Raw genomic sequence first — 27,539 nt, 5'->3', positions numbered from 1 at the left:
ACTGGGAAAGTGAGTATTAGTGATGCACTGACAGATACCTGTTAGTTCCTGCCTTCGCCTGTCTTAAGTCTCTCTTCATTTCCCAGGGACAGTGAGGAATTCTGATACTTTAGGATTCTTTTCCCGTTCTTTCGCGGGAATAGCAAATGACAGAAATCCAACAATGTTTGTGTTTCCAAAACAGAGTTTAGTTGATGTTGAGAAGCATGTTCATACAGATCTACCGCAGCAATACATTTAAGACCAGGATTTTGTTTTCTTTAAAGGGGCAGAGTGAGGAACTAACAGGAGCTCCTCTAAAGGATTAGTTCACTTCACAATTCAAATTCCTGATCATTTACTCACCTCCATGTCATCCAGGATGTTCATGTCTTTCTTTCTTCAGTGGAAAAGAAATTAAAGTTTTTGAGGAAAACATTCCTGGATTTTTCTCCATATAGTGGACTTCACTGGGGTTCAATATATATATATATATATAATCAGTGCTTCCCACAGGTTTGAAATATACTTGCGGTGGTAGTCGGGTGAAAAATCCTCCTATTACCCACGGCACAAAAATGGTTTACTACATGTGACAAACAATGTGTGATTTTTAACAGTATTTTTATTTATTGCAATTAATTTTAATTACATAACATATTACATTTAATTACATACTAATATTATGCATTATTATGCATTTAAATGGTTCACCTTTTCCTATGTTCTCCTTGCTGTCATATAGTGTCTCTCTCAGTGAATGGGACACAGATTTTACTAGTAAAATTTATAAAATGAATAATATATGTGTCAAATAATGTTCTTAGTCTTTTCTTCCTGTGGGGGAGACTACAATAACTTACTATGAATTAAATGGAAATCAATTTATTGTGTAACCAAAATACCAATAATGCCCAAAAGAAAAAGAAAAAACTTAGCGAGTGACTTTAATTATAAACAAGCCCGAAATACACCGGGACTCTTATTTTGATATGTCTGTACTATTGCAGGCTGATCCTTCAGATTCTTACAATCGTCTAAAATATTTTATATAAAGGCCATAAAGTAGACATTGTAATAATTTTCAAGTTCATTAGCAATCGCTTGGCATAAATCTGCGCTTTTCATTGATTGAGAATCACACTGAAGCAGACTGAAGCGCTGCTGCGCGAGCCTGTAGAAAGCGCAACAGCGCCCCATTGTGACTTTGCAACATGCAGTGCCTGTGGGAATGTAGCAGTTCTGACGCACACATAACGAGCAGGTACGAAACGACTAGTTAATCGATCGCAGATGGTTTCATTATCTTGCGTGGATATAAAAGTATAAGAGGATAAAAATAATAAAAGCAAAAATGTGTCTCCGAATATACTTGGGCGGCAGTTATTATACCTGGGCGGCCCACCCAAGTAAAGTCTATGTGTGGGAAGCACTTTATATATATATATACTTTTTAACCACAAATGCTCGTCTTGCACTGCTCTGTGATGCTCCACGCATGACGTAATCATGTTGGAAAGGTCACGGAAGTACTTATCCAGTTTTACAAAGCAAATGTGCAAAGACTGTAGAACTCCCCAAAAAAAAAGTAAAACAACAATGTTTGACAATTTTGAATTTTTTTGTCCTACCGCGGTACTTCCGCCTACATCACGCGTGATCTTTCCAACATGATTACGTCATGCGTGGAGCATCACAGAGCAGTGCAAGACGAGCATTTGTATATAATGTTTAATTTTTTTTAGAAAATGTCCGATGGTTTCTCTAGATGAGACTCTTATTCCTCGTCTGGGATCATGTAGAGCTCTTTGAAGCTGCACTGAAACTGACATTTGGACCTTCAACCCGTTGAACCCCAGTGAAGTCCACTATATGGAGAAACATCCTGGAATGATTTTCTTCATTTCTTTTCCACTGAAGAAAGAAAGACATGAACATCTTTGATGACATGGAGGAGAGTAAATTCTGCATCCTGCAAAGAAATGACTGATATTACAAAATCAAATCTCTTTGACTTCCAGAGGAGCCTTTTCTGTGGTGAGAAGATGTATGAAAATCTCCACTGGTCAGGAATACGCTGCCAAAATCATCAACACCAAAAAGCTGTCTGCCAGGGGTGAGCTCAACATATGCTGAACATAAATGCTTGTTTACTACATCTGTAGCTTTAACTTAAAGTTTCTACACAGTATTGTTGTTCCACTGAGGGAGTTATTGCGGCTGCAGCGTAACCACAGTCAGCTCATTGTTTTTGGGAACACGTACAAAACCACAGTGTACTGTTCTCGGTCATTTAGCGTTAAATAAATAGTTTGAAAGGCTATTACTGTTGCTCAAACTCAGGGTTGGGTTGAGCAAACCACTAACCTAAAGGGGCGTTTTTTAATTTTATGTTTCCCAAGATGCACTTACAATGTGAGTAGAATGTTTACATCAAAAACGGCATCCTGTAAATAATTTGGAAATAATAATTTATATGTAATAAGTTGATAATTTTGAAGATGTAAAAGGACATTTCTACCTGATTTTTGTCCTTTGATTCACTTTGTGTAAATGGGCGGGTCTCTTTTAAGACTTAAAGGATTAGTTCACTTTCAAATGAAAATTATCCCATCATTTACTCACCCTCAAGCCATCCTTGGTGTATATGACTTTCTCCTTTCTGATGAATACAATGGGAGTTATATTAAGACACATTTAGACACTTGTAAGAAACCACCTTTTTCAAAACAAGTAAAAGCGTTAAAAAAAACAAGGGGGTTTCATCGATATGTTTTGTCGTAGTAATCTAGTGAAATGCTGTAATCATCTGCCCACAAAAAGGTTGGAAATTATGAAAATAATGCATAACTGCACACTCAAGTTGGGTTAAATATGGACAAACCCAGCGATTGGGTTGTTTTGACCCAACGGTTGGGTTAAATGTTTGCCCAACCTGCTGGGTAGTTTTATTTACCTCAACTAAAAATTAAAAATGACTATATTGCATGCTTAAAATGAAATGAACATTTATTAATGTGATTAATTAATAATAATTAAACAGTAAACATTGCTTATTAATAAATGTTCACCTTTTGATTATTATTTTTGCCTCTATATGCGTTTGATATTTAAATTCCAACATATTTTGGCTTAATTTTAAGTCAGCCATATAGTCATTTTTTAACAATAGTTGGGCAAACATTTAACCCAACCACTGGCTCAAAACAACCCAATTTGTCCATTTTCAACCCAATTTGGGTTGATTTTAATCCAGCATTTGTTGCCACTACTTTCCCAAATGCCCACTAAACTTGCAGCACTTGCAGAGATGGACTTTACTGCTTTCATTCACTGTGAACTGAGCCGTTCTGAGACGCAGAAAACACCGGATCACGAGCTGATCGCTTGAGCAGAGTGTGCACTCGCTTTGAATCATGCAGACTATATACTTAATTAATTAAATTGCAGTCTTTTGTGACTTGATAAGGACACAAAAGCATATCACGCTTTCGATTTTAGTTTGTTTGACAGATACTTTGCTAAAGCAATGGTGCAAAACAATGCTAGAGTTCTAAATAATTTTCGGTTCATTATTAGACTATGGTGGGCCGCCAGAGTCTAGGTAAAAACACATTGTTTTTGTGTGTGTCCCTTTAAATGCAAATGAGCTGCTGTTCCCGCCCCCTTTCCAGAAGAGGGCGGAGCTTTAGCAGCTCAACAACAACAAAGCTGGAGAATCTCACGCAGCCAAAATGAGGAAAGTGTTCAGCCTTACATTGTTCAAACCGGAGTCGACACTGATGGAGAGACTCAGGAAGAAGTTACAACTTTTAGACGTTTCTGAATGGTTAGTGGATAAATTGATGTAGTTGCTGTGGAGTTGATTCAACTCATCCACTAGCATGTGCCGTCATGTTCATCTTTTGTGTTGAATTGACCCTCGTTTGTGAAGCAGTCCGGCGTAAATGTCAACAACACTCGACTACAACAACTCTTCCTCTTCTCTAAAGCAGCCCAACATGGCCCCGCCCCCTTTGTTGTGTGTTCTCAGGGGCGGGGTTTATGAAAAATTTTGGGGTTTTTGATGTCACCAACCCAGGAATAGGCTCATTGTAGTCCCTAAAAGCCATTTGTTGTAGTCATTAAACAGAGATTTCTGTAAAACAAAATATCTCTCTTTGCATTGAACTTTGAGCGTCGTAATTTTGCAGATGTTGTTTATGATCAAACAGCAACATTACACACTAACTAAAGTTAAAAAAGTCAAATCATAATCAAAGACCCCTTTAAAGTAAAAAAACCCTTGTAGTACAGTTGAAAGCAAGGAGCTTGTGACATCATTGCCGCCCACTGTAGAGCAGGCCCATCACTTCCCTCTTTGGTCCTTCATGGGTCAATCTGTCAATAGCATAATAGTCCAGGGATGTTGCGGAAGCCTTGTGTTTCACGTCTGGCTGAGCTTCACAGGCAGCTGTTTGCTGAGTGCAAGCGTGGGACGGCTCTGGCGCTCCTGAATCGACTCATACTGGGTCTTTAATAGACTGTCAAGCCAATGGAAGAAATCAGTCCTTTGTGTACAGGAGAAACGCGTCACCTGGAATCTAAAGAGAATCTAAAGGTAGAAGATGAGGGTTTGACATGTAAAAGAAAGTGTTGGGTGTGGTAGTTGAGCATGTCAAATTTAAAACAAAAAAAGTGAAGTGAAACATGGACAGGAGAGTTATGACTCTGCTTTCGAGTATGTTCAGTGTGCCATGAAACATGTGCAATGTGAATGCAAAGATATGAATGCATTATTTTTTCAAGTTTAGCTCAAGTGTAACTTTTAACGTATAATACTTTCCATTAGCAGCATAACACAGGCAGAACATGACTAGGACATCTATTGCTAATTTGTATTGTTGCATGACATCACAGTATGAGAAATTTTACTCGTCACATTCATCACTTTAAGAGCGAATGCACAGATCCAGTATACTGATACTGTACACATGCATTGACCTTCTCAACTGTTTAAGTTCACTTAAGACATAACTGACTATGTTTTCTTGGCTACTTTTTAACATAATTTTGTGTGAATTTGTCCGCTAAAGTGCAAGAAGACATGAAAGAAAGTTTTGTGTTTGCGCGTTGTGTGAGACGCAGCTTTCTGTGTGCGCGCGCTAAAATTTCCACACAGTGCGCAAATAATGAAATGAGATCCATTTTGCATCTTTTTGCGCTCAAATATTTAAATTGTCAAGGCTTAAACATTCGTGATGATGCAGCGCTGGCCCGTCAACTGTCCCAACATTCACGCTTGTTCATGTTCATGCATTGTTCATAAAAATGTTACCGGCCAAAAGGCGAGTGACACCGTTTCATATACTCACCAATGCTGATTTTTGCTTGTGTTTGTCGCTTGGCTCGTGTTAATTTTAGGCCCTATGTGTGTCTATACACTGTTTTAATATGTGTCGGAGAGAGAGAGAGAGAGACAGCGAGGGAGACAGAGAGCAAGAGAAACCCATCTAATTTTCATCATCCACTGAAGGTGACCTCCGAATAGGGATTCCCTCTTCTTCAGTCTGCGTTTGTGCTCTGAATATTAAAGGATCTCTCATTGGAAACCTCTCACCACAGGGATTTATTGGCATGCTGATTCTGAATCAATTTATCCTCCTTTCTTTTTTTTGTCACTGCACAGGTACAGTAGAAGCCCATAAAGACTGATGCAGTGTTTAGTGTTAAAAGAAAGAGCATTTATTTCTGGATTTATTTCTTTAATCCTGCTTAGGCTTTGACTCTCTGAATGCGTCTATCGCTGAGGCGATGGAGAAGGAAAGAATGGAAACTGAGAAAATCAAAGTTTGAATCTACACTGGTGTTTATCTCAGCATCCAATGGTTATTAAGAAACAAAAGAATGTCTAGCTCTTTAATTCGGTTCTGTTTCATCAGTCTGTCAGCAGACAGTGGAGTGTAATGTAGATGAAATATGTTTGCTGAAGACATTCCAGATGTACAATTCAGGTATTTTAGATCAATTGGATCAATTATTTATGCTGTTCAGGCATGGTAATTTCTAGTGTAATTTATAAGCTGTCATGAATAACCCGTCCAGAACGTTTGTGTAGGTGAAAGGTTCTCCTAGGTCGTTGACCTGATCAGTGGCAAAGTTCAAAGATACTCTGACAAGACTGTAGTTTCATTTCATGGGTTCTTTTACAGTTCATGTTGGGAAAGCAGTGGAGACTAGAGAGAGAACCATGTTATAGAAATATCTTAGACAGTAATCAGTAGGATTCTACAGGAGATCCCAAAGCTTTGTTAAGAGAATAATCACATTAAAAGAGAGCCTAATAACATAAAAAGAGCTGGCCATGGTTTATCATAAGGAAAACATTCTCTCTCAACTAATACAGTGTCCTACCCAGACGCACTGCGATAAGATTCCAGCAACAAGCAGTTGCCACAGCAGACGCGACAAAATCAATCCAAAATCACAGCCAATCAGAAGAGCGTGTGGGCGGAGTATCTGCAAATTCACTGCACTCGTATCCAAATCAATCCAAAATCACAGCCAATCAGAAGAGCGTGTGGGCGGAGTATCTGCAAATTCACTGCACTCGTATCCAAATCAATCCAAAATCACAGCCAATCAGAAGAGCATGTGGGCGGAGTATCTGCAAATTCACTGCACTCGTATCCAAATCAATCCAAAATCACAGCCAATCAGAAGAGCATGTGGGCGGAGTATCTGCAAATTCACTGCACTCGTATCCAAATCAATCCAAAATCACAGCCAATCAGAAGAGCATGTGGGCGGAGTATCTGCAAATTCACTGCACTCGTATCCAAATCAATCCAAAATCACAGCCAATCAGAAGAGCATGTGGGCGGAGTCACTCTGCAAATTCGCTGCACTCGCAACCAAATCAATCCAAAATCACAGCCAATCAGAAGAGCATGTGGGCGGAGTATCTGCAAATTCACTGCACTCGTATCCAAATCAATCCAAAATCACAGCCAATCAGAAGAGCGTGTGGGCGGAGTCACCCTGCAAATTCGCTGCACTCGCATCCAAAATCAATCCAAAATCACAGCCAATCAGAAGAGCGTGTGGGCGGAGTCTCTCTGCAAATTCACTGCACTCGTATCCAAATCAATCCAAAATCACAGCCAATCAGAAGAGCATGTGGGCGGAGTATCTGCAAATTCACTGCACTCGTATCCAAATCAATCCAAAATCACAGCCAATCAGAAGAGCGTGTGGGCGGAGTCACCCTGCAAATTCGCTGCACTCGCATCCAAAATCAATCCAAAATCACAGCCAATCAGAAGAGCATGTGGGCGGAGTATCTGCAAATTCACTGCACTCGTATCCAAATCAATCCAAAATCACAGCCAATCAGAAGAGCATGTGGGCGGAGTATCTGCAAATTCACTGCACTCGTATCCAAATCAATCCAAAATCACAGCCAATCAGAAGAGCATGTGGGCGGAGTCACTCTGCAAATTCGCTGCACTCGCAACCAAATCAATCCAAAATCACAGCCAATCAGAAGAGCATGTGGGCGGAGTATCTGCAAATTCACTGCACTCGTATCCAAATCAATCCAAAATCACAGCCAATCAGAAGAGCGTGTGGGCGGAGTCACCCTGCAAATTCGCTGCACTCGCATCCAAAATCAATCCAAAATCACAGCCAATCAGAAGAGCGTGTGGGCGGAGTCTCTCTGCAAATTCACTGCACTCGTATCCAAATCAATCCAAAATCACAGCCAATCAGAAGAGCATGTGGGCGGAGTATCTGCAAATTCACTGCACTCGTATCCAAATCAATCCAAAATCACAGCCAATCAGAAGAGCGTGTGGGCGGAGTCACCCTGCAAATTCGCTGCACTCGCATCCAAAATCAATCCAAAATCACAGCCAATCAGAAGAGCATGTGGGCGGAGTATCTGCAAATTCACTGCACTCGTATCCAAATCAATCCAAAATCACAGCCAATCAGAAGAGCATGTGGGCGGAGTATCTGCAAATTCACTGCACTCGTATCCAAATCAATCCAAAATCACAGCCAATCAGAAGAGCATGTGGGCGGAGTATCTGCAAATTCACTGCACTCGTATCCAAATCAATCCAAAATCACAGCCAATCAGAAGAGCATGTGGGCGGAGTATCTGCAAATTCACTGCACTCGTATCCAAATCAATCCAAAATCACAGCCAATCAGAAGAGCGTGTGGGCGGAGTCACCCTGCAAATTCGCTGCACTCGCATCCAAAATCAATCCAAAATCACAGCCAATCAGAAGAGCGTGTGGGCGGAGTCTCTCTGCAAATTCACTGCACTCGCATCCAAAATCAATCCAAAATCACAGCCAATCAGAAGAGCATGTGGGCGGAGTATCTACAAATTCACTGCACTCGCATCCAAAATCAATCCAAAATCACAGCCAATCAGAAGAGCATGTGGGCGGAGTCACCCTGCAAATTCGCTGCACTCGCATCCAAAATCAATCCAAAATCACAGCCAATCAGAAGAGCATGTGGGCGGAGTATCTGCAAATTCACTGCACTCGTATCCAAATCAATCCAAAATCACAGCCAATCAGAAGAGCGTGTGGGCGGAGTCTCTCTGCAAATTCGCTGCACTCGCAACCAAATCAATCCAAAATCACAGCCAATCAGAAGAGCGTGTGGGCGGAGTCTCTCTGCAAATTCACTGCACTCGCATCCAAAATCAATCCAAAATCACAGCCAATCAGAAGAGCATGTGGGCGGAGTATCTACAAATTCACTGCACTCGCATCCAAAATCAATCCAAAATCACAGCCAATCAGAAGAGCATGTGGGCGGAGTCACCCTGCAAATTCGCTGCACTCGCATCCAAAATCAATCCAAAATCACAGCCAATCAGAAGAGCATGTGGGCGGAGTATCTGCAAATTCACTGCACTCGTATCCAAATCAATCCAAAATCACAGCCAATCAGAAGAGCATGTGGGCGGAGTATCTGCAAATTCACTGCACTCGTATCCAAATCAATCCAAAATCACAGCCAATCAGAAGAGCGTGTGGGCGGAGTCACCCTGCAAATTCGCTGCACTCGCATCCAAAATCAATCCAAAATCACAGCCAATCAGAAAACCGTGTGGGCGGAGTCACTCTGCAAATTCACTGCACTCGCAACCGAATCAATCCAGAATCACAGCCAATCAGAAGAGCGTGTGGGCGGAGTCACTCTGCAAATTCACTGCACTCGCAACCGAATCAATCCAGAATCACAGCCAATCAGAAGAGCGTGTGGGCGGAGTCACTCTGCAAATTCGCTGCACTCGCATCCAAAATCAATCCAAAATCACAGCCAATCAAAAGAGCGTGTGGGCGGAGTCACTCTGCAAATTCGCTGCACTCACAACTGAATGGATGAGTACATCATAAAATTTATAAATATTACACCATTTTAACAAAAATACACACTGAGTGACTGAAACAATCTTTGTCGTAACATACACTTGTTTGTTCAAAGTTTGAACGATCTTGTTTTCCTAAATTTATTTTCAAGATCTGAGGTGAATTATACATCGTCGCTTTCAGGTCAAGCAGAATGATATTCAAACTCACATTAGATGCTTTTAACATTTAAATAAAGCACACAATAAGTACATGTGATTATCGTTGACATACTTTTTTGCAAAAATAATCCGTTTCTAAACTAGAATTGCTGTGTATATGGTTGTTGTGACTGGTCAGGACAAAAACTCAGATTAATGTAGAAACGATGTCCTTTATCACGTTGTGTGTTGCGGCATTGCGTCACGTCTGGTTAACCCTGTCAGTTGAAACATTTTTCATTTTTCTTGCTAACTATTGAGCTATAGACATTGAATAGCTTTCCTGGAGTACGTGTAATGTTAACATATTGTTTACAAGCTGTTTTATTGACATCTTTCCATTGTTGAATGATGAGCGATTGGATGAAACATGATAATAAGTGTACTGTTTCATACCTTCATTCATTTTTATTTTGTGCTATAATTAGTGTAAAGAGGAACAGATGATCGATTCGTGTGAACTGAACTGTCACGACACATTAAAGAGCATCAAAACTTTAATTAGAATTGATTTGAAAACTGAGACTATGTTTCATAATCAAAGTAACAAAGCTTATTGCAATTGGATGGCAGGAGCTACAAATCTTTTGTTTCATGCATCAACTGAAAGATCAGGATCGATATCAGTTCATCAAAATGAAGATTGATTACAATCGATAAATCAGTATTGGCAACCCAAAGACGTCAGTTTATACTATTTAATGATATAATTTATGTTTCTACTCTGACTCTTTGTTGAAATAAACAGTGTCTGTCATAAAAATGTGCAATAAATGGTTAAGTCAAAATATGAATATGATTGCACACATTCATTCAGGCCAACAAGTTAGGTGATACTCATGCCAGGTTTATACATCTGTGTCAAACAATAAGTCAGTCTCAAACTACATATAATGCATCACATTCAAAAGAACAATGTGAACTCTGGAAGCATGAACGCTGACATCTGAAACCTTTGTGTACTTGTGTCTCAAACTCAACCTGATTGAGAGATACGGCCAAGAGGGTTGTGGAAGTCGAGGAGCTGGTAGTGTTGCAACGCCAGATGTTTGACAGTTGACAAGAAATGTGGTCCACTTTATTTGCTAATTTTGGCCAATGAAGAGGCTGCTTGACTGGAATGTAAAATGACCAATCGTGATTCACTTTTCGTGATGTTTAGGAACAAAGTGGAATGTGCAGGTGTGCTCAAAGAGTTCTCGTATCTAAATGCCTTCAAGAAAACACTGAATGGTATAGCACAGTGTAAATGGGGTAATCACAAGTATGGATGTTGAAGAATCTTTTGACTGAGGCACTTGGATTTATTTCTACAGGGTATTGCATACATTTGGTGTCCTTTTAGAATACTTTTCAAAAAATACACATAAATACTCATAAATGAATGGCCACTTAAGATCCTTCAGCTTGGAGAGAGGAACAGGCTGTGTCTGATTCCTTCAGATTCTGGCCCTTTATTTTGAACATGAAGACTAAAGCATTCAACAGATGGACAGCACAGGTGGTCTTTTTTAGATTGGTATTATCTGAATATTCAAATTAATACATGCATTGACAAACTACTAGAGAAGATCAGAAAAATGCCATTGAAATTTGGGTGGAAAAACTGGAAATGTGTCGTGCACAAACTAAAAGAAGATGATGAATTGATGGAACACTCTAAAAATGCTGAGTTAAAAGTTGGGTTAAATATGGACAAACCCAGTGATTGGGTTGTTTTGACCCAGCGGTTGGGTTAAATGTAGCTGGGTAGTTTTATTTAACTCAACTATTGTTTAAAAAATACTATATTGCTCGCTTAAAATGAACCCAAAATAGGTTGGAAATTAACATTTATTAAATGTTCACCTTTTGATTATTATTGTTGCCTCTTGTAATTATGTGTCTGATTTTTAATTTCCAACATATGTTGGGTTCATTTTAAGCCAGACATATAGTCCTTTTTACACAATAGTTGAGTTAAATAAAACTACCCAGCAGGTTTGTCCATATTTAACCCAACTTTGATTGTTTTTAACCCAACATTTCTAGAGCGAATGATTGCTCAGGTCTTCAGTTCAAGTTAACGATGTCCTGGAAGAATAAACATTAGAAAAGGCCCAGTTCTGTTGATGTTCACACTGTATCTGAACAGATGGACGTGTTTTGTTTGCTGTGTTTGAGTCCAGTAAAGCTGAATGGATTTTCTTTGTGTAAATCCATTAATTGTATTAAACCACCAACTGAATGCATAGAGATGTATCGCTAAGAACCTCTAAACACATTTTACATTACCGCACATGTAGAACTCTTCCTCCCCAACTGATTGAAATATTAATCAGTTTCCTTCTTCTCCTCCTCGTAATGGTACAGTAATTTGTTAGGAGGTGTGTGGTAAATGCTCTTCACAAACACATCTCCACTTTTACTGTATTTAAATAGATCTCAAGATATGACAAACTCGGCTTTATGCAGTCATTCACACACTTATGTAACAGTGATTAGCTCACCAGAGAGAAAACTACAGAATATAAAGACAGAATAGTGTTTGGGCAACTTCTGTTCTCCACTGAATTCACCACTGACATGCTGCAGTCACATCAAACAAACGTTGTACAAATGTTTGCATTGGTTAGATTTCACCAAAGGCTTTCCAGCTGCACTGCCTGTCTAAAAATAGACCATTTACAGGCGAACTGTGAGAGATATTTCACTCAAATATACTGGTCTCACCACTGTTTAAATCAAATCATCATCGCGTTGCTTTACCCGGCATTTTCTTAGGTATTTTCTTCTGCCATTTCTTCCCACACGTTTTCAGTGTCAAGCATTGGTGAACTTCTTTTCGTGCTGGTCTGTTTATATCTGAGATGTTGACTTCCTCAGGAGCCTCGCCAATAGTTCAGAGGAAATGGTTACGTAACCCAAGACTCTCCATTCACAAATCTATCATATGTTTAGTATTAACCTCTGTTTTGTAGTTGATGTTTTTTTTCTCTAGAATTGTTACAGTTGATGCTTTCTCACAGTCTTTTCTGGGGAATTACAACCATTTAGACGATCACGTGTGAAAAATACTGGTAAATCATCTGCTGATGATGTGATGCTTGTTATACTCCGTGTTGTTTGCAGTGAGGGCGTGTTAACATAGTTTTTGTGCTGCTTTTTAATAGTTTTTCATTGTAAATGTGCCAGACAGCTGTTTTAGATGTGTTGCACTTTGCCTCTTTGCTTTTTCAGCATCTCGCACATGAGCTCTGCAGTTGGACAGTCAAAAAAAATAAAAATAAGAATTTAAACAGCAAAATTAAGTGTTTAAAGGTCATTTTTAATGATTGACATCAGAGTTTACCAGTATTTTGGTGCACACTTAGAATAAACAGAACGATATCATACACTGATGTGGATGCTGAAATAGATATCTTTATAGTTACCGTTCTTTGTGTGAACGGGCCTTTATGAATATTAAAATGTGAGTGCAGAAACAAATCTCCAACTCCATGACAATCATTAATCATTATTATTATCTAATCATTAGAGACTTCTAACAACTATTATGAACTAGAGCTGCACGATTCTGGATAACTGAGTATCTCGATTTTTGTTTAAAATAGGAACCATGATTCCCCCATGATTCTGAATAAACCAAACAAAATAGCATGTTTTAATATACTAGAGGTTCTGACAAAATGATAATTGCTGCTATTTGTTTATTTATATATATATTTTTTATTTGAATGAATGAATTATAATAAAAAAATTGGGTTGAGTGAATGATTCAACGACTCACTCATAAAGACTTCACTTGATTCATTACTGGATGAATCAGTGTTTTTGAACGAATCTCTTGAATGAATGATTCAATGACAAATACATGTTTTAACAGCCACTTCTCGCCACCTACTGGTGTAATCCATACAATCGTTATTTGAAGCGCAAAGTTACTTTCAAAAGGTGATTTATTCTATTTTGTTCACTATCATAGACATCAGTGTTTATATCTGAACTATAAACTTTTATTCTATGACTTATGTGGTAATTTTAGTGATTGTAAGACAGAAATAACAATACAGTATGTTTAAAAAGACTCTTTGTGAATCTGTTTCATATCTATACATGACAACGGCTCTCTCTGGATCAGAACACAGATCTGAATGTTCGCTGTGATTGTACTTGTCAAAGGTTTAATAGACATAGAGCCGAATCACTTTATGTAGCAATAAGATCATGTGAGTGTTTGAAGCGAGATCAGCATCTTTTAACAGATAATCATGCAGCTCTATTATAATCAATACGAATACGTTTTAATAAATCATTCTTAGAAATATCATCAAATGAGCAACTTTCCAGATGTATTTGTCTGAATTAAAAATGAAGTAGAATATTTAAAATATCTAATAATAATCACTACACTCTGATTAAATGACACCTGTGGTTCAGTCATCGACCTGAATCCGTTTGAATGCTTTTTTTTGGCTCAATTGGCTTGTACAGGAATTTTATTAAATAAGTAGTACTAGTTAGACAAATTTTTGTTGATATTCAAATAAGAATCATTCACAATCGAAGGCCACTGCTAATTTATGAATGCTGGTCAAACATAAGCAAACTCGGCTGAATGTAGATATAAGAATCTATTCAGAAGCAATGGTTATGTTTGCGCCCTCATGCGCTGTTCTCGGTAAGCTGCTGTTTCTTTGTCACCTGAAACCCAGATTTGTGTTTTTTTTTGTTTTTTTTTTTTCTTGGAAAAGAATAGGAAAATAGTGGGATTTCATGTACTGTAATATTAGAATGGTGCTGGGATATCAGTTCATAAGAAAACATTCGAGAGCTCAGCAGAGTCAGCATTACTGTATCACACCGAAAAAGAGTTTGAATTAAGATCAGGTGTCCAATCCAGGAGATGTTTTTTCAATTTGTGTGAATAGTACATTTTTTAAAAAACAGGTGAAAAGTATAAACTTAATATATCTTATGTCACTTTTCCACTACATGGTATGGCTCATTACGGCTCTCTTACATAGCACCACCTCAGTTGAGGTTCCAAGCGAGCCGTACCAATAGTAAAATGCGAAATGTAAACACTGCAGATCACTGATTGGTCAGAGAGAATCGTCACTACCAGCATTATTGGACATCAAACCCGCTAGATTTAAATAGTCAGCAACAGAAACAGCTTTTTTAAACAACCATCGTATGCAACTTGAAAAAAGAAATGGCTGTATCGTGGTCAGTAGATCTAGGCAGGTGGAGCTGGGGAGGTGGAGGGGTTCAGAGGAACATGTTTTAGTGTCATGTTTGTTTGTTTTTTCATTATATAGATTGTATAAAATGAACTATTCAGAAACTTGTGCAGTTATATATATATAGGATAACACATTTAATTTTTTTTTACTTCACCTATTAACTTTTTACTTCAGTTATTAACTTTTATTAGGCTGCAGATCGAAATACAAGATGCAGTTTCACTCTTTTCATCTGCAAAACAAAATGAATAGTCCAAAAACATTTTATCTTGCAATGTTAAATTACGAAATGAAAGAACATCGAATCAAGCTGTGTAATCAAGATTTTTATTTTTATTTTTTTGACATTTTTTGGGCTAACTGCTATGGAAAATATGACACAACTGACAGCTTATTATTTCCCTACACACTCTAAAAAATGCTGGGTAAAAAACAACCCAAGTTGGGTTGAAAATGGACAAACCCAACAATTGGGGTTGTTTTAACCCAGTGGTTGGGTTAAATGTTTGCCCAACGTGCTGGGTAGTTTTATTTAACTCAACTGTTGTATAAAAATGACTGTATTGCTTGCTTAAAATGAACCCAAAATATGCTGGAAATTAACATTTATTAATATGTTTAATAAATGAGCATTTATAAATAAGATAATGAATAATAAACAATAAACATTTATTAAATTGCTTATTAATAAATGTACAACTTTTGATTATTATTGTTGCCTCTAGTAATTATGTGTCTGATTTTTAATTTTGGATTCATTTTAAGAAAGTCATACAGTCATTTTTAATTAGTAGTTGGGTTAAATAAAACTACCCAGCAGGTTGGGCAAACATTTAACCCAACCATTGGGTTAAAACAACCCAATTGCTGGGTTTGTCCGTTTTCAACCCAACTTGAACCAAACATTTTTAGAGTGCAACAAATTGCGAGATTTTGTCGATATACAATAATATTGTCACATCTCCCGCTCTAGTCTGGAACATGGAGGAAACACGGAAAAGTGCAGTGAAACAAACAGTCAAATGTCACAGTGCTGCTGTACTAAATATCAGCACTCCTGGAATGTTGATCGGCCAATCAGATTAGAGGGTTATAAATATTGCATAACTACAAATCTGGGCTTTAGTTATCAGCCAAAATATCTATATCGTTGCATCACTAACCCAAAAGCAGCTTTACAGCAGCACCATCTCATCTGTGCTACAAAACTACAATCTGTAGCCATGTTTCCATCCAAAGGTGCCAATTTACCTTGTGCACAAAATTGGAATATCGCATAAAACATTTGCAAATAAAGCAGCATTTCCATTCAGTGAGTCGAAGAGAACAAAATCGACTTTGAAGACCTTTCATAATGACCTAAAAAAACATTTCAGATGCAGATGAGATCAGTCCGCAGTTATCACTTTGATGTGCATCAAGGGTTTATTGGTAAATGTGTTTTCATCGTAGTTTATGTGCATGTTTTCATATCGAATTAAACATTATCTGACTCAATTCAGCGCATACGTTTTTTAATGTACATTTTTAGAGTTTATGTGCACCTTGGCGTTTCCATCCAGTGTTTTTTAATGCAAAATCCTAAAATTTGCATAAAAATAGTTTCATCTTCCTCACCACAGAATGCCGTCCAAACACAGGCTCTACACCATACACCTAATACGCCTGTCATGTGTAATTAGACGGATATCTAGTACATGAAGTGTTGTGCAGAGTTCCAGACGTGCAGATGAAGAAGGCAGTGGTTCCTCTGGTAATTACACCTGTCTGAATGTCTGCCCATGTTAAGAGAGATAGGAGAGCTCACGAAGACAAGATAATGAGGTGCACCGTTTAAAGGCCACAATAATGAGGCCGATTTACAAGCTGTTCTTGTGCTGTCATACTTTTCTGGCAGAAGAACATACTTAAAACCATAACAGTGTTTGTGTTGTGTTAGGCAGCTTTGGGTTTTATCATTATCAGTTTTCAGAGGCAATCAGGTGCATTTTAATTGGTCTAGAGGCCTATTGTCAGTAGTGACATCTCAAACTAATGAGCGATTTATGAGCGGTGCGATCACCAGATGGGTTTTTAAGTTCCACTTTTAAATTAACACCGGATAAACATCACCAGGCACTCGAAGAGAAGCTTTAAGAGACAAAAAGCCCTTTTATCGTTATTATTATTATTATTATTATTACAGCATCCCGTGAGCCTACAGAGGACAAGCGGTTTTGAGAATGGATGTGTTTTTTAAAAGATTCCTTGCGTTTTTCAGTCGCTTTGGATATTAGTTTCTATTAAATGAATAAATGTAATGCTAATGATAGTTTTTGTTAAAGTGCAGATAATTACACTGCCTCGCCTGGGAATACTCTTACGGATTGAGTTATGAAGACGTCTATAGAAAGCTATAATACTGTGGCTTCATAATTTCATAATTGCCATAGAAAGAAATGAACATCAGCTATGTTTGACATTACATGCTTCATTAATACCAACATTCAGCTCCTATCGTGTAGATTTCATACTTCATTTAAAGTGTCTTTAATAATACTGAATTCATGTTGTCATGGGTTTGACCATAAAAACGACAGTTGCCGTTTGAGTAACAGAACAAACCCAAACAACAGTAACAAAAACCCGCCCGTTTCTGCGCTGGAACCAACATGCCCTCTAGCAGCCGGTGGAGAATGACAGGAATTCTCGCTTGCCGTTCATTAACAAGTCAACACATGCAGAAAAACAGACACAAAATACTTATGGAGTCAATATGAAAGGGGGACGGGCAAGTGAATCCAAATCAACATATTTCCTCATGGTTGCTATGGAGACTGCACTGTATTCCTTTGGGGGTTTAGATGACGTAATCCCAGATTCTACACTGTGAAACACACACACACACACACACTGTAATACAGAGCTCTCATTCAGAAAGCCTTTGCCTGAACAGTGGATTTGGTGCCTCAAATGTCACACACGTCATCTTGTACTGTTGCTTCAAACTACATCAGGCTTCAGTCATGTCTACAGTATATATTGTAAAGGGTGTCTATTTATTTGAAGCAAAAGTTGGAAAATATGTTGCATTGAAAAATATGTGACCGTGGACCACGAAACCAGTCATAAGGGTAAATATTTTTGAAAATGAGATGTATACATCATCTGGAAGTTGAATAAATAAGCTTTCCATTGTATGATGTATGATTTGTTAGGATAGGACAATATTTGGCTGAGAAAATCGGAAAATCTGGAATCTGAGGGTGCAACAAAATCAAAATATTGAGAAAATCGCCTTTAAAATCTTTAGCAATGCATGTCTAATAACAATTTTTTTTTTTATATATATATTTACGGTAGGAAATTTACAAAATGTCTTCATGGAACATGATCTTTACTTAATAACCTAATGATTTTTGGCACAATGTATTGTTAGCGATCGCTACAAATATACCCGTGTGACTTATGACTGGTTTTGTGGTCCAGAGTCAAAAATGATATTAAATATCAATATTAAATATTAAAAAGACAAAGTTTAAAGATGGAAATCATTGGTTTGTTGTCGTTTATCATAATACCACACAGGGGTAAATTTTAAAAATAGAATTATAAAGTAGTTTTATTGTGGTATTATTTGATTTGTCTCATCACACTCAATCCTGTTTGATAAAAAAATTGGTATATTATTGCAACGAAGATGTTTAAAAATACAAAAATTCTCACAGAGAAATGGTTAAATTGATCTTTCTTTCCATCCAAAATACTTAATTTTAAAAGTTACCCATCAACACCTGTGTTATTTTTCTTTTAATGCAAAATATCCTATTCTGATCAGCAAATCTTGTAGAAATGTAACCTCTTTACGTACATATAGAAGCAAATCTGAGAAGCCGATTGCATAACGTTAAAATTTCCAGAGAATCTCAAATATAAATCGAAATGATAAATGATCTACACGATCCTTTCTCTCTCTTAGTTCAGTCATGAAACACTAGGGGGCGCCGACTGATGGTCCTTTACATGCAATCACATCATCCCCGTATGTCACAAGCTGATTGGCCTCTGCTGATCCAATGAGATTGCTTGCTCAACATTCAAACAGTCTGGTTCAGTGTTTGAGTTCCTCTGAACCCCTCCACCTCCCCAGCTCCACCTGCCTAGATCTGCTGCAGGATTCATGTGTCTGTTTATGCTTATGCTTATCTATTAGCACTACTGTATCTATTATCAGTGTTAAAGCCTGATATACACTCTATACATAATTATTAATGTTTATAAAAATGTATCCTATTTGAACAGATTGTTTCACTTGTTTTAAGCAGAAGCCTTACTAGAATTATCATTGCATTTTCTGCAGCATTCTCATTTCCCATGAATGTAATCCAACTATTCAAATGAGCATTTTCAGTGGAAAACAATACAGGGTCTGAGTCCTCCGCTCATTTGAATAGGGCTGAAGTTATCAGATGCACATTTGCATATGCAGACATGGGGGAGGTTGCCAAAAATAGAAGGGTAAAAAAAGAACCATAGATGCATAAACAGACAGCAGAAGTTTGACTGGCGGGTTGACATCGCCTAAGGACCGTCCAGAGGCAAAGAGAGAGGGAAGGTGGACGAACAACAGACAGATGGTGAAAGAGAAGCAGAACTCATGATTATGGGAACAGAAATAAGGATCTGAGGCCGGAGAAAATGAACCGAGCTCATTATGAAACCTGCAGCCACTAATTTGCATATAGATATCTCAATAAACTTTTTGTTGCAATTCATCATAGTCGCAAAGAATGAAAGAATATGAACTAAGAATTCATTCTATGAAAGAATAATGGCATATGATTCAATTCTACTTAAAATAAGGTTTTCATGAAAAGGATTTTCAGCTGCGTGTAGAATTCTTCAGTGCATCTGTACAGTTTTAAACGTGATTTTCTCTTTCACTTTAGCAAACTTAACTTTCCAGATCCCTCTTTTGTCTTGGGCCTCATGAACTTAAGCTACCGCCCTGCTTACACAAGTTTTTTCTATATAAATCAATCCAACACTGTGTCTTAATGAGGCTTGACAAGACAATTCCCAGCATCAAGCAATATTTCTTTCCACTCCGAGAGAAAGCCACACATTAAGTCATGTAGAGCGAGATGTGGCGGAAGGAAAACTGAAAGTCAGTTTTTTTTTTTCATTAAATGTTTTGTTTTTATTCCTTTTTATATGTGATAATATATTTGTAAAATAATATAAATATGAATGCATTTTGTCTACAAAGATTAACAGAAACTCAGGCCATTGATTTAAGATAACAAAAACATGTAGCTTTTATAATTCACCTACAAATGACATTTATCATCATCTCTACTATCATGTTCTGAAGGTTAACCACATCCTTTTACTGATCCTTTGTTGCAAAAGAACACATTTGATTTCATTGTTTGAAGGGCTGATTCACGTATCATTGATTCATCCTCATGTCGTTCTAAACCCGTATGACTTCAGAAGGTTTGCAGTAAAGCGCACAGGCCACTTTTACAAGCTTGAATGCTTCAGTTCCCTTTCCCATTGTAATTGCATTGATTTATTTTTTTTTATTTTTTTTACTGTACATTATTCATGAAGCGATTGTTAATGTTACAAACAGGAAAAAAGTCTGTGTGTCTTGACTCTTTTGTGCATAAAACAGCAAGCACGTTTAATCCTTTTCATACAAAATTATGATTACAGGTGCAGATTATCAACTAATAAAGTCTTAATTTTGTGTTGTTCCTTGCGCAGTACTATATTATCACCTCAAAACGATTTGTAAACAAATACATTTTGATGTTCACATAACCAGCTCTATGTGTTTGTCTTCTCTGGCGTAGTAAACTTGCTCGGCAGCTCAGATGATGTGAAGCGCTAGAGAAGTCACCATAGAAGAGCTCAAAGACTAAAATGGCATGGTTTTGTTAACATTATCGGGTATGTTTAGGGTTTATTGTAGGTGGTGTGTTATTTTCAAATGCGTTAATTCAGAACTGCCGCTTTTGTCCCAGTGTTGGGTAAAGTTACTTTGAAAAGTAATGCAATATTGCATTACTCCATTAAAGAGTAACTAATTGCATTACTTAGTTACTTTTTAAGAAAAGTAATGTGTTGCGTTACTTTTGCATTGTTTTTTTATAACAAAAAGGTTCTATTTTTTGGCAAATGTAAAGACCCTTTTACACCAAAATCGAAATAATAAGCCTCGGGCTAAGGAAATGCACATTCACGGGTGGACAGTAGAGGGCGCAGCTCAAACAAACCTTTAAGCTGTGCTGCCATTCTGAATATGATGCAGGAGAAAAAGATTAACACAAATCTTTTTTTTTTTTTTACTTATTTAACTGAATCATCGAAGGTCAGCAGCATTGGTCAATAATGTGAGATTAAATGCATAAAAATATGTTTTAATTAACATTTAATTATTGAAGGTTAGCATAGTATTATTCTGATTTTGCATTTTGCTGATTTTATTAATTTTGAGGAACACTGAATCTGAATTATTTTTTTTTATTTTTTTGTGCAAGTGCGATTAGTAAATGTATGCTCACATTTAGTCCACCCTCACAACATTTCACTTTGAAACTGTCGTGAAACATCGTGATATCATTGTGCAGAAATGTCGCCACAGATACGTTTTTTCAATGAATCTGTGTCGGAAACAGGGCTTGACATTAACATCCACAAACCCGCCGGTCACTCTTACTAGCCACTTTGGCGGCTTTAATTTTATGTATAGCCTAAATATAAATTTTTCAATTGTAATTTTTTAAAAAGGCATCTGAAATAATAAACTAATACAGAAATATAAATTTTTTCTATGCATATCAATTCTGAAATATCTGAAACGCTTCCAATACTCATTTCATGATACCAGCTGCTCTTTCTCTCTCTCTCATCTCTCCGACAGCGTTTCATTTGCTCCGGATGAATATTGTTGGTGTTACAGGGCTTAAATTTCAGCATGGGATTGCGCATATTGGCCATAATTTTACTCATTCCTGCAGATTTTGTTCTCACACATAAAGCCGCCTCTCAGTACTAAACTGAGTTCTTTTTTTTCTGCTTATTGCACTTAAGCGGTCAAATACACACAAAATAATGTCAAAATGCCAGTTTTGGCGAGTATTCACGGAAACACAGTCAGTTATGTTTTAATGCATGTGTAACAGTATAATGGATCCGTGCATCAGGTCTTAAAGTGACAGCAGCCTAATAAACCTGCTGCCAAATTATGAGGTGATATTAAAAATATCTATATGGCAGTTTTTCTCCATGGTATCAATGTCAGAATTGTGGCCAGTGGAAATGCTGAGTGACTAGTAACTGTGGAAAACCACTAGCCTCAGTGACTGGTGAGCAAAAAAGTTAATGTCTAGCCCTGGTTGGAAATGACCACATGACTTCATGGTCACATGACTTCACTCTGCTTCATGTCTAATTCAGATTTAACATGCAGGCAGAATGAGGTCAGTATTACAATGTGGCACACCACTGTTTGAAGTGTTTATCATTAAATCGTGCATGTTTCACGTTTACTCCCACCTTTTTCTCATTTCATTCGAGCACCGTATTTCAAGTTTCTCTTTCGCCTCTTTTGCACTAATTTGCTTCTTATGCAAACTTTGTACCTGCCAAGCTGCTGCTAAACACCAGGCCTCTGTTGACCTCTGTTTACTTCTGTTAGTGTGATATTTGAATGAATTAATCTTGCGTTAGTGCGAGAAAACAATGACTGCGGACATCTGCCCTGTATCGTAGAACCGCATCGAAATCCTAAAACACACACACAAACGTTTCTGCATTATATCCGTCAATGGACAGTTGACTTGATTTGACAACTTTGAAAATAGCTGCCCCATTTCTGGCATTCTCTCAGTTTCTGTCAGATGGGAAATGACTGAACTGGGTCAATGCAACACTTAAAATATGCAAAAACTAGATTTGAATGAAAAGCTCTCCATCTGGGACATTTAATGAAGAACATGGAATTTGGCCAGACTTTTCTAATAATGAGGATAGGACAAAATTGATAATACAGGTCCAGGATGAGGCTATTATTTTACAAAAACATGAAGCCACACACAGAGAAGGACTTTAGTGCGAGGAATCCGTTTAATCCTGTTATGTCACAGGCGGCCCGTCTTCCTTTTAGAAGCCCTTGTAAGAGCTCGTCTCTCGCCGGCAGTGATGCACACTGATTAGACGGACTCCAGACAGCGACTCATTAATGACTCGAGATTATGACGGCAAAACACATCTGATTGGAGCTCTGGGATTAAGACTTTGGAGACAAACAATCTTATTGGCTAAACTGCATCTGGAGTGATTGGTGAATGTTCTTCGTAACAGTTGTCAGACACACCGATGGGAAAATCTGCTCACCTACCGAATGGTTTTATTCATATTCTTTAATGAAATACTGATTTATGTGAAAACCGTTCTAACTATAAGGATAAAAGGTCAGCATTTTTGTAGTTTTGAGTGACAACATGCTCTCTGAATGAGAATTGTTGACCGTTTTATGAGTTTGTTTTGAGACGTATGAAGTGGTTTGAGTGAGTTTGTGAGGTGAGATCAAGATTCATGTTGGTAATGCATATTTTTTCTTTTAATGGATCATTTATTACATATTCTCCATTGTTGCAGCTCCTCTCTTCCCAGTCTGTCAGTAACACTTCTATCTCTTTGAAGCTCCTCCTTCTGAAAAGCACAGTGTGCTCTGATTGGTCGGCTGGAGCAGTGTGTTGTGATTGGTCAAGCGGGGTTCAGTGATATAAAGTTTTGATATAAATGCTCAAACTGCAACATTGCACACTAAAGAAAGTGGAAAATGTAGTTTTGCAATGACTCTTGTTTGCTTCAGTGTTACCTGACCTCAGAGGAATGAGCAGAGACAACATTTATGACCTTTTTTTGAACTTATTTAAACACTGAATCCAATAGTTCAGGACCATAACATCTCTGTCTACATTTCTATTGCTATTAAACAAACGGTAACACTTTAGTTTAGGGTCCAATTCTCACTATTAGCTAGTTGTTTATTATCATGCATATTACTCGGATATTGGCTGATTATTAATGCCTATTGACCATCCCTACCCAATACCTAAACTTAACATCTACCTTACTAACTATTAATAAGCAGCAATTAGGAGTTTATTGAGGCAAAAGTCGTAGTTAATAGTGAGAATTGGACCCTAATGTAAAGTGTGACCAAACAAACATTTACATTTCAGCAGAAACGTTTATCCAAACACTAGTCAAGGTGTGTTCGACAAACATAAACATGTTCTTATTTTGTGTGTGTGTGTGTTTTTTTGTAGATCACCAAAAACTGGAACGAGAAGCCCGAATCTGTCGTCTGCTTAAGCATCCCAACATCGGTGAGTTCACACACTTCAGTGACGCTTCACTGGCCTTTCAGCTCTAAAGTTGCCAGTTGATGAGCTGTTTTATGTACAGCATTTAAAATAGTAAGAATTCAAACCAGATGTGACATTGTCTCAGTGTAATTTCTCTGTCCTCACTGAAAGCAAAAATTCACGGACGCGACTGGGGTGTGAGCGAGAAGTGGAAACCCTGGAGTGGATCCGGAGCAGAGTGATTACACAATACTTTTAGCGTGGGTTGAAGGTCTGTCTGATGGAAGGGCACTTAAAGGAGCAGAGGCTCGGGCCGTGTTTCCACCCTCCTGTGCACTTCCCTGCTGGCCGAGGCAGTGGCTATTTTCAAGAAAAATGTGCTGAAAAATCCAGCATAAACCAGCATGAGTTGGTCTAACTGGTCCACCAGCATAGTCAGGCTGTCCTCAAGCAAAACCTGGCCCACCAGCAGTCCCACTTCCCAAGCTGATGACCAGCAAACCAGAATCCAATGCATTCAAAGCATACCTTGTGCTGGTGACCGTGCATTGCATAAGCATTGAGGATTTTCAGTCTGTTTTGACCATTTCTCAATACTTACTGTTTCAAAACTCTTCACACATTGAGCACAACATTAGTCTGTATGTGGGCTAAACTGTGCATCATTTATCATAGCTTTGGCACAAAATGCATTCAATGACGTCATCTTTCAAATGACATGAATTCTTTTCTCGCTCAAAAACAAACACCAGCATAACTCTAAAAAATGCACCTACAGGCCAGTTTAAACATTACATACTCTTCTGGCTAAACTTAACTCTAAATCCTAATGAATACGACAGCAAAATGTGTGTTTGTTGGGTGAAACCTTTACTAGTGTTTGATTCAAGACACGAATGAAGCGTTTAAGTGCATTTCAGATGCATTATTTACTGCTGTGAAGCTGAAATTTGGTAAGGAGATCTGTGTGAAGAGTTTTGAAAAAATGACCTAAGTGTGTCATGCATAAACTAGTAAATATCTACATAAGGGCATTTTTTAATAATAATAATAATAATAATAACAACGTTATAATAATCAATTTTTAATGACATAATTATGCTTCTTTAAATATAAACATTTAAACAATGGCTAAACATGGTTAAAAACATGATGAATTTATTCAAACATGCATTAAATATTAAAGAAGAGGTTAAGTAAAAATACAATGGATATGCAATATAGTGAATATATTTTGATCAAAATGCTGCTTTCTAGAGTTATTGTTCTAGCTGACTAATGTATGTACGGGCATTGCATGTCTTTTCTTAGATAATTGTGACATTATGTAATTTTCTGTGCTTGAAACACTGATTGATCGATCGACATGGTTCATTTCAGTAAGTTGTTCTGTATCTTTCAAAATTCCTTCTGATGTTCATTCATGTTTATTTGCTAAAGCAGAAGAGATGATTGATTCAATTGAGGCGCTACATCGATCTGTCACCACACGTTAAAGAGCGCCTAAACAACATTTATTGTCGAACAAAATGGACAGAATTTGAAAGCTGAGACTTTGTTTCACATCAAAAGTAATGAAGCACAAAGCTTATTGTGATTTATTGGATGTGAGGCAACACTACAAACTTGTGTTCATTCATCAGCTGAAAACAGCACAGACTAAAAGATTGATTCTAGGGATTTAAGAATCGATGTCGTTCTTCAGAATGAGAATACGGAGTGATTCATCCTAATTAGGTCGTGCAGATCTGACCTCTAGCTGTTCGGGTGGGAACTGCTAAAAATGGCCAAGCGTTTCAGCCCACACTCACCTTCCTCCTAACCAGCTGCAAGCTCACAAGCGTGGGTGCTTTTGCTAGCAGTAATTATGGCTATAACACAAAGCTACAGATAAGCTGAAAAATTTAGTATCACATTCCCACCCCCATATGTTCATCTTACGCGAGAACACAGAGCCATTGATGCGGTTCAGACTGTTTTTGTTCAAGAGTTCACATGAGATGACAAACAGTTTTACAGCGCTTGTTTCCCATCAAGATTGTTTGTTAGGTCCAAAAGTTTGCCCTTCATATTAATTAGATCTTTTTTTTTTCACAACTTCAATACTTAAAGGTTTGTGATTCAACATTTAAGGCAGTAACACGTAAGGGCTACAGTCACATTTTCATCGACTGTTTCCCAGTGGCTTTCCTAAACTAACAGAGGGTTTTCTCCTCTCCGAAGCAGCCGTCAGCTGGAAAGCCATTCTCTTTCTGTTACTATGGCAACAGGTTTGAGCAACCAACTGTATCATAGATGAAAGATGCATGAGATATATTTATGCAGAGGGGATTCCTCCCTCTCTCTTTTTTTCCTCATGTAATCCATCCATATTTATAAATCAAAAGGTCAAGCCTTTCGATTCCTTTGAGAAATTACATCAGGCATTCCCTCTGCTCACTTTAATCAAGTAGCTGTCATGATCTATCCTGTTTCATAAGAAGATTTCCCCTTTCCATTCTGCTGTTGTCAATACTGATGTGCTAAGATCACCTAGTGCGCTGCCTACCTAGACAGTGTTTTTAGGCATCGTAGGCGTGCTCTTTATGTGAAGGCTGTTCCAGTAACTCAATAAATACCTATTTTTGCCCAGTTTAAGGTAAACCTACATGCATCACCTTTTCACGTAAGAGTGGGAATCTGCAACTTTTGGTGACTGTTATGGTGCTTAATGTTTATCACAATTTTTTATTATATTATCATAAACACACTTGTTTATAGGGTAAATAGTTTTAGTTCTGTATTTGCTTTTCTAGTTATTTACACAGTAAAATCCCCAGAGTTAAATCAACTCTGCTCAGAGTACATATGGTCCCTCTCTAAATAGTGTTAAAGTAACACTGAAGCAGAGTTAATGAGATCATTAAGCAATTAATAAGGCTGTGACTGAAGTCAGTTGTAGTTCTTGTGTTTCTCTTTTCTTCAGTGATTTTGCTTGTTAACAGCAGGTGTTCATCACTAATGCTCAATCATCACTTAATTAATCGCTTAATTATCTCATTAACTTTATCTGTTTCAGTGTTATTTTAACACTATTTAGAGAGGGGCCATATGTACTCTGAGCAGAGTTGATTTAACTCTGGGGATTTTGCTGTGTACTAGGGGTGTGACGAGACACAAGTTTTTTAAGAAATCCTCAATGATGAAATACATGATTAGAAAAATAGTCTGCATGTGCATTTTGAATTAATCATCTTGTAATAAATGTCATTTCAGTTCTGTTTTACAAATATGAATTTTCATATGCAGTAAAAGACAACTGTAAAAGGTTTTGCCACAAACTCAACTGACTGGCTTCTCTCCTGTATGATTTATGAGCTTCTACAACATTTGACCTCCTAACTGAAC

The 27,539-nt window shown here is 37.7% G+C and overlaps 1 protein-coding gene across 7 annotated transcripts in view; it reads left to right on the top strand.

The window, feature by feature from the left end:
• camk2d1 (calcium/calmodulin-dependent protein kinase (CaM kinase) II delta 1) overlaps positions 1 to 27,539 on the top strand; it is a 76,976-nt gene that overhangs the window by 283 nt on the left and 49,154 nt on the right. For all 7 annotated transcript variants that reach the window (XM_067400294.1, XM_067400295.1, XM_067400293.1 and 4 more), the window contains exons 1-3: positions 1 to 9; positions 2,001 to 2,095; positions 24,114 to 24,173. The exon at positions 1 to 9 is cut by the window's left edge. In XM_067400294.1, the coding sequence (XP_067256395.1) occupies positions 1 to 9; positions 2,001 to 2,095; positions 24,114 to 24,173 (164 nt within the window). The remainder of the gene's footprint in view (positions 10 to 2,000; positions 2,096 to 24,113; positions 24,174 to 27,539) is intronic.

Source organism: Chanodichthys erythropterus, chromosome 11, assembly GCF_024489055.1.
Source record: "Chanodichthys erythropterus isolate Z2021 chromosome 11, ASM2448905v1, whole genome shotgun sequence".
Classification (NCBI taxonomy): Eukaryota; Metazoa; Chordata; class Actinopteri; order Cypriniformes; family Xenocyprididae; genus Chanodichthys; species Chanodichthys erythropterus.
The sequence above is the reverse complement of the archived record's forward strand: the minus strand, read 5'-3'. Positions and strand labels throughout refer to the sequence as shown.